The sequence below is a fragment of the Oryctolagus cuniculus genome, chromosome 20 (genome assembly GCF_051225735.1).
Source record: "Oryctolagus cuniculus isolate XC-2025 breed Fujian yellow rabbit chromosome 20, ASM5122573v1, whole genome shotgun sequence".
NCBI classification, from domain to species: domain Eukaryota; kingdom Metazoa; phylum Chordata; class Mammalia; order Lagomorpha; family Leporidae; genus Oryctolagus; species Oryctolagus cuniculus.
Window position 1 is genome coordinate 26,107,950 of NC_142886.1, and position 13,113 is coordinate 26,121,062.

Genomic DNA, 13,113 nt, shown 5'->3' on the forward strand with positions numbered 1-13,113 from the left:
CCGAAGCCAGGAGCCAGGAGCTTCCTCCGGGTCTCCCATGCAGGTGCAGGGGCTCAAGCACTTGGGCCATCTTCTACTGCTTTCCCAGGCCACAAGCAGCCCCGGGACGTGGGATCGCTGGATGAGGAAGGCTGGGCGCACGTCACCTCCGGGCCCCTCACACAACTCTTGTGCCGCTGAAACGGGCTGGTGCGCGCAACACGTTTCTCAACGAACAGCAGACGTCAGCCTTCTGTTAGGACAGCCTGCGCTCAAGGGACGCTGACTGACTACCTTGCCAGTCGTTCTCTGTATCCCCTCACTCAAGCCTCAACAACAACGATGAGAGGGGGTGCTGTTCTTTCATCATCCCCATTTTTACTACAGGAATGGAGCTCTGAGCTACGGTTGAGATCCCCGAGGGAACCGGCGCGCACCTGCCAGGGCGCCGTGCAGCCCGGCTCTCCAGCGGCAGGGGTTGAAGGCGCTGGCACCGGCAGGGGGCAGCCGCGAGCTAGCTGGGGACCAGCATCATCTTCCAGACCGTGCCTAGGGCGGCGGGAGGGTGGGCGCTGCCGCGCTGCCCCCGCGAGTTCCTAAGCTCTCAGGTCTCGCCGCTCCGCCATCCTCGGGTCCTCGCCGTGGCAGCTGCCCGGGGCTCGTCAGGACATCAGAGCCCCGCGTCCCAAGTTCAAACACGACTTCCCCGAGGCAAGCCCACGTCCACCCGGGAAGGCAGCGGAAACGCGAGATTTCTGCAACCGCTCTTGACCTCGGAGCGCAAGCCAACCGAGAAACCTGCCAGTCTCTTTACACCGAAAAAGTTCGGGCAGGAGCTGGGGAGTCCAGGCCAGGGGGAGAAAGTTGGGGATCCCGGCGGGACTCGCCCGAGCTCGCCGGGGGCGCCGCGCATCCGCGCCCGCGCGCTGGGCAGGCGAACTCGCACCCGGGAGGCTCCTTGGGCGGGCTAGGGCGACCTCGGCGGGGCGGAGGGGCGTCTTGCTGCGGGGTCCCCTGCGGGGGGTGGGGGGAGGCTAAGCGGGCGGTTTCCATGGCGCCCAGGGCGTGGGGGAGGAATATGTCCCGCAAACTATGGCGAAACAACTGCACCGCCCCGGGGCTAGCTCGGGAAGGCGGGAGAGGCCGGGTGCGGAGGGCGTCGGGGGTGGGGGCGGCCGGGCGGGAGGGGGCGGGGCGGTCACGTGCGCCCGAGGGGGCGAGGCCCCGAGCCGGCCCCAGCGCTCACAGGGCCGGCAAAGTGGCTGCGCCGGGAGCCGACTTGTCCCGGGCTCGACCCACAGCGCGCGGAGGCATCTGCGGCCGGGGACAGCTGCGGCCACGGGTGGGAGACGGACCGCTCCCGAGGACAAGTGGGAGCGGGAGCCTAGGGGTGAGCGCGGGGCGCCTCCGCGCGCTGCAATCACTCGGCCTCGCGTCTCCTCACTAGTAGCCAGTGGACGGCTGTAGGCGACCAGCAAAAGGCCACTCACTGCGCCCTGGGACTGCCGGAGTCCGCCCCTGCCCAGGGCTCCCGAGGGAGGCTGCGGCCATGGGGAACGAGGATCCCAGCCAGGACGAGCGCGGCGACCCCAGCGTCTCCACCCACCCCAGCGTGTCGGTCCACCCCAGCGTGTCGGTGCACCCCAGCGTGTCCATCCACCCCAGCGTGTCGGTGCACCCCAGCGTGTCGGTGCACCCCAGCGTCTCTGCCCACCCTAGTACCTTGGCCCTGCGGGGCAGCCTGGCGCACCCCAGCAGCTCGGGCCCCGAGGACAGCGTGATCAAGGTCAGCCGACGCCGCTGGCCCGTGGTGCTGGTGTTCAGTTGCTACTCCATGTGCAACGCCTTCCAGTGGATCCAGTACGGCTCCATCAACAACATCTTCATGCACTTCTACGGCGTCAGCGCCTTCGCCATCGACTGGCTGTCCATGTGCTATATGATCACCTACATCCCTCTGCTGCTACCCGTGGCCTGGCTGCTGGAGAAATTCGGCCTGCGCACCATCGCTCTCACGGGCTCGGCGCTCAACTGCCTGGGCGCCTGGGTGAAACTGGGCAGCCTGCAGCCGCATCTCTTCCCGGTCACCGTGCTTGGCCAGATCATCTGCTCGGTGGCCCAGGTCTTCATTCTGGGCATGCCCTCGCGCATTGCTTCCGTCTGGTTCGGAGCTAACGAGGTTTCAACAGCCTGCTCGGTGGCCGTCTTTGGCAATCAGGTGAGCCGAGGAGCCGGTGGGTGGGTGGGCGTTCAGAGGAGTGGGCGGCTTGCCCCGGTGGCTGGGAGGGGTGTGTTAGGTTGTGCACCTGAGTGCACCTCACAGCCTTTGTGACTCCGGGGGACTCCATGCCTGCCTGTGACTGGTAGTGTCATTGGGTGATTGTGACAGGGTCACATGGCAAGGTAAATGGCAAGCAAGAGCAGGGGCGATTTTTGGTCAACCACAGCAGACAGCAAGCTCCCAGAGCATGCTCTGCTGTGGTGGTGTTGTTTCTTACCCTGTGTCGGTCCACAAACCTAGACCTTTAAAAAAACGTTTATTCATTTTCATTCTGTGTAAAAGGCAGACAAGGGAGTTATCTCCCATCCACTGGTTCACTCCCCAAATGCCCACAACAGCCAGGCCAGACTGGGACAGACTGAAGCCAGGAACTTGGAACCCCATCGGGGTCTCCCATGTGGGTGGCAGGAACCCAAGTGCTAGGGCCATCACCTGCTGTCTTCCAGGCACATTAGCAGGAAGCTGGATTGGCACTGGAGTAGCTCAGACTCAAACCAGGCACTTGGACGTGGGGTTCGGTTGTCCCAGGCAGCAGCTTAATTCCCTGCGCCACCATGCAGGCCCCCAGCTTCGACCTTTGACTTCCGGAGAGCTCTTCTCTCTCAGCCAGCAGACTCGGGCATCCGACCATTCTGGGGTCATCAGAACTTGGCAGGTGTTTTTAGCTGGACCAAGCAGCTTCCCTCGAGTGCTGTGTCTCCTGCCCAGCACAGGACAGCAGAGCCACGCCTGGTGCTGCGTGGCCTTGTTCTCACCTCCTTTACACACAGCAGAAGCCAGCACAGGAGCACCAACGTCTGGTGCCAGACTCCTTCCCTGGGGTTGAGAGCCGAGACCCACGGGATGGCTAGAGATCTCGTTCTCCATTTCCAAGAAGGCTCTGGTATAAGTAGCTCGTATTCTTTTTTCTTTTCTTTGATTTTTTTAAAACATTTATTTGAAAGGGAGAGAGAAGGAGAGGAGAGAGAGAGAGAGAGATCTTCCATCCGCTGATTCATTTCCAAATGCCCAGCTGGGGCTGCAGCGGGCTGAAGCCAGGAACCAGAAACTCAGTCCCAATCTGCCATGTGGGTGGTGGGGACTCAGCTACCGGGGCCATCAACTGCTGCCTCCCAGAGTGTGCATTAGCAGGAAACTGGACCGGAATCAGAGCCGGGACTAGAACCCAGGCCCTCTGTTATGGGATGTGGGCATTCCAAGTGGTGTCGTAACCGCCGCACCACACACTTGCCCCCTTAGCTCATATTCTTAATCCTTTTTCTTTCCTTCTTTTTGGAAGCAGAGTTCAAATTTCTTTGCATCTCCATGTAGTTCTGATCCGGAAAGTTGGTATGTTATGAAAATGACTGCCTTCTCCAAGTATTTGAAGCACAGGTTTTTGGGTCTTCTGTCATGGGACTACTGCCCGGCTCTCTTATTTTTCCAAGCACGGGAGGTCCTGGCTGTGTGTTTCACATGAGCAGCAGCCCCCAATTCTCATAGGCCTGTTTTCTTGCATCTGCTCATATCAGTCAGATTGTCATTTGGGACAGAAACTGTCCAAAGCTTCCCTAAAGGCACATTTTGGTTCTGTTAGTCTTCACCACCAGGATGGTAACTTGAGCTGAATTTCCCTCTATCAGTGAGTTCTGCTAGTTGGTGTTAGTGCAAGCAATCAATGGAAGCAAACAGAGAGGCCACCTTTAGCATATAAACAGCGGTAATCCCTGGCCCAAACCTGCAGATTTGAATGTTTTGAAGATTTTGTGGACTTAAAGCCTGGGGATGAAACCAGATGGGCTTTTTGTTCAGGGCAACTTAAAAGCAAGTGTGGAGGACCACACCATCATCCTCCTATCCCCAAAGTGGTTGACTGGATTTTTAATATCCCCATTGCATTAGGTTTTTCCTTTATAGGACAGTGGAATTGGGGGATAAAGGATGGGGGCTTCCAACCTATTAGCAGCAGAATAGGATTTAGACTAGGTCGCCACCATCCCAGCCCCACTGTTTGGGGAGGGCAGGATCACTAATTGGAGAAGTCCCTCAGTCGCCATCAAGATAGGCGATTTGTTCACCATAGAGTGCAATCTAACAGGCTTCTCACACCCTGCGAGGGAGTTTAGTACTGGACGGGTCTTTAAAATGTAATAGGAATAACTATTCATCCCCTCCCCTGATAAGGTCAGGAAGTGCTAAGAGTTTTAGGTCTGCAAACAGAGGCTTTATCTGCGGCGTGGAGAGACATCTGCTAGGTTTGATCTTTTAGGTGTAATCCTCTGTGCTAAGTTAAACATTATAAAAACTGCATTGTGTGTACTTCCTCACGTAGAGACGGCTGTTTCTTTGCATGTGATTTAAGCTTTTTCTGTGGTAAAGTAGGGCTGGATGGAGGAGAACTATTAACAGAGCACCTTGAGCCGTGGTGCTTAGAAAAAAACACTTTACAAGCTGTCAGCAGACTTCAGATGTCGTTCTGCAGAATCGTTCTTCACGGCCTGCAGCTTCATTCACTTGGACTGTGCAGAAGATTCTGGTGATTCTGACCTATTACTTCTTCTTTAAAAAAAGAAAAAGATTTACTTATCTGAAAGGCAGACAGAGAGAAATCTTCCCTTTGCTGGTTTACTCCCCAAATGCCCACAATGGCTGAGGCTGGCCCAGAACAAAGCCAAGGGCGTGGAACCCAATCTGAGCAGGGTCCCAAGTACTGGGCCGTCATCTACTGCCTCCCAGGTGCGTGTTAGCAGGCAGCTGCATTGGAAGCAGAGGCAGGACTGGATCCCAAGCACTCAGATATGGGATGTCTGTGTCCCAAGGCTTAACCTGCTGTGCCATGGAGCCTGCCCCTGATCTATCACTTGGAAGCTTTCTTACATGACCCACACAGGCACTGACCTCTGCTTGCATTAAATTCAACATACATTCATTCAACAAGCATTTACCTCGCGCCTGCCTTTTGCCAGACACTGGCCTAGGGCTGCAGAGTAGGCCTTGCCTTCACAGAGTGCCTATACCAGACTAAAACTATCAGCACCAAGATTCAGGTTACTAAAAAATTCAAACCAGATCATAAAATAGAGGATTTATGTTCAGTTTTCCACGAGGTTTTTAGTAGTTTCTTGCCTAGTTGCTATGGTAAAGGGTGAGGAAGGAGAAGGAAGTTGATGTTTGTGTAACACGTACTATAGGCAAGGCACTTTTTCATCCATTGCTTAATGTGATCAACTCTGTGAGGTCGGTGGAATTGTCTCAGTGTTGCAGACGAGGCAATGCAGACCTATAGAAATCTAGCCACCTTATCCCCGAGGGGTGGAAGGGAGATTTGAATTCAACTCCACTTCTAAAGCTCATGTCAGTAGCCATTAAAATAAAATCCATGTGTGTGGAAAAAAGGAAAGTGGGATTCTGAGGGTCTCATTTTGCCCTTTGTGTCTCCAGGAGTTGGTGGTGGTGTTAAAGTTTCCAACACTTCTCCTAGTACTGCCTTCTCTTTGCTTATTTATTTTTATTTGAAAAGCAAAGAGGCAGAGACAAGTAGACGTGGATCCTCCATCTACTGATTCACTTCCCAAACGCCCACAACAACTAGGGCTGGCCCAAGCTGAAACCAGAAGCCCGAAACTCCATCTGGGTCTCCCACATGAATGGTGGGGCCCAACTATTCGAGCAGTGACTCACTGCCTCCCAGGGTGCACATCAGCAGGAAGCTAGAATCAGAACTGGAACTGGGATCCTGATCCCAGTCACTCCTCAGTGTGGAATGTCAGCATCCCAAGCAGTGATGTAACTACTGTGCCAAATGCCTTCTGTTTGGAAGTTCCTGCTAGAGGGCTGATTCCACCTCTTAACCTAGCAGAGTGACACTGCATGGTCTAGAAGGTGCGGTCAGCATGTCTGGGGAAAGAAACCAGTGCAGCCGGATTCACTGGGCTGACAGGGAAGAGGAGGCTCTAGACTGTAACTGAGGCTCTTTCCTTTTCTTGGTAAACTCTGCCCAGTTGCTTCCAGGTTATGGAAACAGCTTGGCTTTTTTTTTTTTTAAAGCAACACTTGCAGCATTGTTTCAAGGGAAACAGATCCCTGTGGGGGTCTGAGTGACATGCACACATTGTTACTGCACCAGCACTGGAAGAAAGCCTTATGTTAGCATCAGATAGTGTGACGCACAGGACAAGATAGAGTAGGAGTTGCAAGAGAGTGTCAAGGCCAGCTCCAACTCAGATAAAGGGCATGCAGCAGAGGGAGGGGAAGGGACCGCCTAGGGGCCCCTCAGTTCTCTCAGCCCAGTGCCCAGTGCCACCTAGAAATATTTGGAGAGTCGGAGACAATCTGTCTGCCTATAGAGGTACAGAAGATACAGGAACCTTACAGAAGCCATGCTGATGCCAAAAATACATAGCGCTGTCCTTTAGAAATACAATGTGAGCCAGATATCTAGCTACCTTGTCCCGTAGCCATGTTAAAAATGTTAAAAAGTAAAAAGAACAGGTGAAACTGGTTTAGTAATATATTTTCCTTACCCAGTGTATCCAAAATATAATTTTGGCATGTTATCAATATAGTAAAATCAGTAATGTGCCATTTTACTTTCTGTTCATTACTAAGTCCTTGCAAATTGGCGTGCGTTTCACACTTACAGACTGGTCACCTTTCCCAGTAAGCGATGGGCTGTGCTGCATCACCAGGTGGGCAGTGCAGGTCCAGAACAATGATGCTATTCAGCAGAGGACATCAGATTCTGCCAGGTAAGAATGTGCTCCAGGGAACTGACTCTGGGCTTGCAGAGGCTGTGCCTGTTGGACTGGCTGGTCCTGTGGTGTCACCCAGAGCAGCTGAGTTTCTGAGATGACTGCGGAGTAAGAATTAGAAGAAGGGTGGTCCCACCAGTCTTAGTCCACAGTCATGGCCACGTGGAGATGTTCAAGTCCAGGCTTATCATGCTGGATTTAATGTCAGAGGACTTTTAAGATCAGAGTGAAGTTTGAGGCAGGAAGGTAAATTTTTCTGTTTACTCCCCTCAATGGCTTTTGTTAGTTCTGGCATGCAGAGTGCTTGTCCACACGGTTCCCTGTTTTCTGGCCTCTCTTTATGCATCAGAAGACAGGAAGGGGGTGGACATTGTGGTCCAGCTGGTTAAGCTGTCACTTGGGACACCTGCATCCCATATGGGAGTGCTGGTTCAAGTCCCAGCTATTGTGCTTCCCATCTAGCTTCCTGCTAACACACCTGGGAGGCAGCAGGTAATGGCCCAAATACTTGGGTTCCTGACACATGTGGGAGACTTAGATGGAGTTTCTGGCTTCTGGCTTCAGTCTCACCTCGCCCTGGCTGTTGTGGACATTTGGGGAGTCAGTCAGTGGACAGATCTCTCCCTGCACCCTGCCCATCACTCTGCCTTTCAAATAAATAATTTTTTTTTAAGAAGTCAGAATGACATAGGCTAATCCTCTGCCTGCCGCGCCGGCACACCAGGTTCTAGTCCCAGTCGAGGCTCCAGATTCTGTCCCAGTTGCTCCTCTTCCAGGCCAGCTCTCTGCTGTGGCCCAGCAGTGTGGTGGAGGATGGCCCAAGTGCTTGGGCCCTGCACCCCATGGGAGACCAGGAGAAGCACCTGGCTCCTGGCTTCGGATCCGCGTGGTGCACCAGCCACAGCAGCCACTGGGGGATGAACCAACAGAAAAAGAAGACCTTTCTCTCTGTCTCTCTCTCTCACTGTCCACTCTGCTGTCAAAAAAAAAAAAAAAAAAAAAAAAAAAAAAAAAAAAAAAAAAAAAGTCAGAATGAGCCAGCGGCTGGGAGAGCAGAACATGGCTGGTGATGATAGAAGTAGGGTGAGGTAGGTCCAAGACCATCCTCTCAGATGCCCTGGGAGCCAGTCAGGTCCTCAGAGTGAGTGGAGTGGGCCCCGTCAGTGACACTGGAGCCTGGCTGAGCCCCAGTGAACTGGAGAACGTGTGTCCCACCTGAAGGCAGCAGCTGCTCCCACTCCCACCAGTGGTTGATATCAAAGCATGACCCAGAGTTGTCAGATTTTCACTTTTGTTTAAAGAAAAACCAGAAATCAAGACTTTTAGTGAAATTTGTTCTTCTTTAAATTATAGTAAAACATATTTGTCACATTAACCATGAATGTACGAGCCTGTGGCATTGCATAGCTTCACAGTATTCTAGAACTGTCACCACTACCTGTACTCAAAACTTTTCATCGTTTCCAGTGCTACTCCCTGCCTCCATAGCCTCTATCGTATTTCCTGTCCCTGTTCTAGTACCTCCTCTAAGTTTGTTTTGAGCAAAGCAAGGTCTATTTAAGTCAGAGACCTGATGCAACAGCCAGGAGAGGGGCTCGACCCGAGAAACTGAGAGGAGTTTTTAGGCATAATTCAGGATCAGGCAATAAAGGGTGGGGACAAAACCCATCAGAAGGCCAGAGCTGTAATCCTGTCTAGCCCGATGATGACAAAACCAAAAAGCCATCACAAGGGTAACTTCTTCTTTCTAGTCTCATGAGAAAAGGAGAAACTCAGGAGGGTAGGATTGGCACTTTTGTCTCACTGAAGGTGGCTTTTTGGGAGAAGCCTGCATTTTGTACTCTCTTAAAAAAGAGACTTCCGCTGTTTCTCATCCAACAGGGACGTGGCCTAACTACCTGTTAGCCCATCTAACTTGTCACCTGCCCCCAGAAGAGTGGACCCTAACTGCTGTTAGGGACATGGGGGGTGCCGGCTGCTCTGGCTGCTTCCTGCTGTAGAGTTGATCTGGGGAATGCAGGTTTCCTGGGGGCGTCATCTGGAGTACCACCTGGAGTTTGATGGCTTCTAGTTGTTTCCTCCTGGGTAACACAAAGTGTAGAATACAGATATTATCTCTCCCAGTTCAGAGCCTCATCCTTTGAGAGTTCCAGGGGTCCAGCTGGAAGCCTGGTTTTTAAATTGTATCTTAAATACAATTTAAATTGAAGTTAGTTTTTAAATTGTATTTTATGTCTCAAAACTATGGGTCTGATAAAATTGCCGGGTTGGAGTTTCTGAGCCGAGCCAAGTGGAACTTTCTTGAACTCTTCCTGAACATGCAGGCAGGTGAACCGAGCTCAGGGGCCGGTGCCATGGGGAGGAAACTCACCTGGTCATCCTCAGTGGTGGCGTCTGTTTCCCGTCACCGAGGGAGGGGCTGGGTGAAAATACAGAAGCCCAGGCCCCGTGTGCGTCTCTCAGAGGCTTTAAGGAAGGGGCCCGGACTCCAGGTAAGGTTCGTGATCAGGCACTTTGGCAGCCTTCGGGACTGAGGAGCAGTGTGTGCAGGAAGGGACTGTCCTGCTCGTCGCCAGGCCTTGCTAGCGCCGACTGTTCTCTTGCTGTGTATTGGGTCTGGTGTCCAGGTGGAAATGGCCAGGCGTTGTTACAGGTGCCTGTTAATTCTGTGGATTGAATCTAAGTTTTCAGTTAGGACTCCTGGACACCTGCTCCCTCCCTTGTCCTCTCTGGCCTATCTCTTGTTATCTCCAAGCTTTCTCCTCTGCGTCTCCCTGTCTCCCTGAAGATCTATTTCCTTGTGGAATGTGGAATGTGACACTAGCGAGATGCCTTGGAGGCTCCAAGCCCCATGGAAACACTCAGTAAATGATCAGGGATCCTAAAATCACTTCTTTACGGGTGCTCTGGAAATCAAAGGTCTGTTGCAACCAAGCACATCCAACTAAGAAAAAGTCACACTCAGAATGGTAGGAAATGTGGAAATGTCACCGCTTTTGAACTCCCTCTTGCTTCACCTCCTCCCCCAAGCTGTGCCTTCTAGTCCCTGGCTCCCTTCTGCAAGCTGGTGAGGGCACAGCAGACTGACTTTGCAACATGTTAATCAGTTTTAACACAACAGTATATCTGTGCACTAATATGAACCATCCAACAAGGAAGTTCAGAAACCAATTTCACCTAAAAATAGCATTAAAAATTAGGAATAAACCAAGGATATAAAAGACATATTCCAAAAATTACAAAATGTTGATGAAAGACATTAAAGAAGACACACCTGGGCTGGCACTGCAGCTCACTAGGCTAATCCTCCGCCTGCAGCACCAGCACCCCGGGTTCTAGTCCTGGGGCGCTGGCTACTAGTCCTGGTTGCTCTTCTTCCAGTCCAGCTCTCTGCTGTGGCCCGGGAGGGCAGCCGAGGATGGCCCAAGTGCTTGGGTCCCTGCACCTGCATGGGAGATTGGGAAGAAGTACCCGGCTCCTGGCTTTGGATCAGCACAGCGCCAACTGTAGTGGCCATTTGGGGAGACCTTTCTCTCTGTCTCTCTCTGTCTCTCTCTCACTGTCTATAACTCTCTCTGTCTCTCTCACTGTCTAACTCTGCCTGACAAAAAAAAAAAAAAAAAAAAAAGATACACCTAAGTGGAAGCACATGCCATGTCTGTGGATTGGATGACTCAATAATATTAAGATGTTAATGCTACCCAAAGCAGTCTACAGATTCAATGCAATCCCTGTCAAAACTAGATATCTACATTAGATATCTAATAAAATTAGAATCTTGCCTTATAAGATCAAAACTAATTCAAACTTATCAAAACTAACTCAACATGGGTCCAACACTTAGACATAAAAACCAAAAACATGAGTTCTTAGAAGAGAAAAAAGCAGGAGAAGCTTTATGACATTAGATTTGGTAGTGATTTCTTAGATATGATGCCAAAAGTAGGGGTGTCAAAAGAAAAAATAAATTGGGCTAAATAAAAATTTAAAACTGTTGTGTGTTAAAGCACACTGCCAACAGAGTGAAAAGGCAACCTCAAGGATGAAAGAACTTATCTATAAATCAGATTTGATAAGGGGTTAATATGCTGAATTTACAAAGAACTCCTACAACTCGACAGCAAATGAATAACCCAATTTAAAATTAGGTAAAGGAACTTGGATAGATATTTCTCCAAAGAAGATATGCCAGTGGTTAATAAGTACATGACAAGATGTTCAGCATTAGAATGATACAAATCAAAACCACAATGAGATACCAGTTCAGACTCACTAGGATTGCCGTTGTGCAATTGTGTGTGTGTGTGTGTGTGTGTGTGTGTGTGTGGTGGCAAGGTGGTGCAGACGTGGAACCCTATGCATTGCTGGTGAGAACGCAGAATGGTGCAGTCACCATAGAAAACAGTACAGCAGTTCCTCAAAAAAAAAAAAAAAAAATGAAAAGTACAATTACCACATGATGCAATCCTTCCACTTCTGAGTATGAATACCCAAAAAATTGAAGCAGGAGCTTCGCCAGGTATTTGTGTACTCAGTGCTCATAGCGCTACGAGTCCCAACAGCTGGACGGTGGAAGCATCTCGGGTGTCTGTCCAGCCACAGGTGAAGAAACAGAATGTGCACACAGTGGGATTTTATTGAGCCTTCGGAGCTGATGTGTGGTCCAGCAGTTAAGACGCCAGGGTCTGACATCAGAACGCCTGGCTTCGAGTCCTGGACCCGAGTCCTGGCTCCAGCTTCCTGCCAGGACACACCCTGGGAGGCAGTGGTGCTGGCTGAAGTAGCTGCATTCCTGCCACCCAGGGAGACTGGGATTGAGTTCCCGGCTCCCAGCTTCTGCCTGCTCATCCTGTTGTGGGTGTTTGGGAAGTCAACTAGTGAGTGAGAGTATGTGTGCGCACTCTTCTCTGTCTTAATCTAACAGCCTCTTAAATAAATAAATAAATATTTTTTTTAAAAGGAAGGAAATTCCGAGACATGCTACAATGCAGCTGAACTGTGGTGACCTTGTTCTAAGTGAAATAAACCAGTCACATAAGGACAAATACTGTCATTCTGATTATATGAGATACAGAAGTTTTTTTGTTTTTTGCTTTTTTCTGAGAGCAACCAGTTTCACCCTGTGGACTCCAGCTGGGTGTCTTACAGTTCAGTTCAATTCTGACACCAACTTCCCCTGGTTGGCAGACGCCACAGGGGCAGGGCTCAGTCCCACAAGGCTGTCCCCACTGCAGAGACCCTTTGCAAGTCCCAGTGGCTTTGAGTTGGAGGTTCTCAGAGGTCTGATTTGCTGCAGCAGCTCACAGATCTCAGAAAAACACCAACTTACATTTGCCCATTTCTTATAAAGGATGCAGCTCAGCCAAATGGGACCAGATGTGGGGAAGGGGGTGTGTGTGGAGCACCCATGCCTTGTCCTGGCATCGCTCTCCCAGCAACTCATTTGCTCAGCCTCAAAGCTGTCTGAAACTCGTTGCCAGGAGTTCTCCAGCTCAATCTGCAGCCCACTCTCCTCCTCCCCGGGGGTGGGATTGAAAGGCCCCCTTGTTCTTTCACTCATAAGGCTAAATACCTCATCCTGAGGCTAGGGAGGGGCCCTAAGCTAAATCACGTAGCATCATAAATCAGGGTGTTGGAAAGGGACTCTTTATGAATGACCAAAGGCATTCCTATCACTCAGGAAATCCCAAGGTGTTGTGGAGCTCTGTGCCAGGCACCCGGGATAATGACCAAGCGATGTTTCTGTTATATCACAGGTGCCTAGAGCAGTCAACTTCATAGGCAGAAGGTAGAATGGTGGTTGCTTGTGGATGGGGGCAGGCAGAGACATGGGGAGTTACTGGTTGATGGGTACAGAGCTTCAGTTTGGGAAGATGAAACAAGACGGAGTAAGGTGATGGTTGCACACACCTGGACTGTGCTTGATGTGAAGGAACTGTTACAGTTAAAATTTTAAAGCTGAATACTGTGTAGATTGAAACAGCACCACCACCACCAAAAAAAAAAACAAACAAAAACCACTGCCTATGACTGTGTTTCCTTCCACCTGGAGCACCTGCTCACCTCTGCCAGCATCCTCATAACATTGGGTGCTCTGAGGAATACATTTTTTGGCCTGGGTAC

General features: G+C 51.1%; 1 protein-coding gene across 1 annotated transcript in view; it reads left to right on the forward strand.

Annotated features, from left to right (window-relative positions):
- The first annotated feature begins 1,193 nt into the window (after positions 1 to 1,193).
- Positions 1,194 to 13,113, forward strand: part of FLVCR2 (FLVCR choline and putative heme transporter 2) — a 63,242-nt gene continuing 51,322 nt past the window's right edge. The window contains exon 1 of the mRNA XM_002719577.6: positions 1,194 to 2,197. Coding sequence (XP_002719623.1) covers positions 1,529 to 2,197 — 669 coding nt within the window. The 5' untranslated portion in view covers positions 1,194 to 1,528. The remainder of the gene's footprint in view (positions 2,198 to 13,113) is intronic.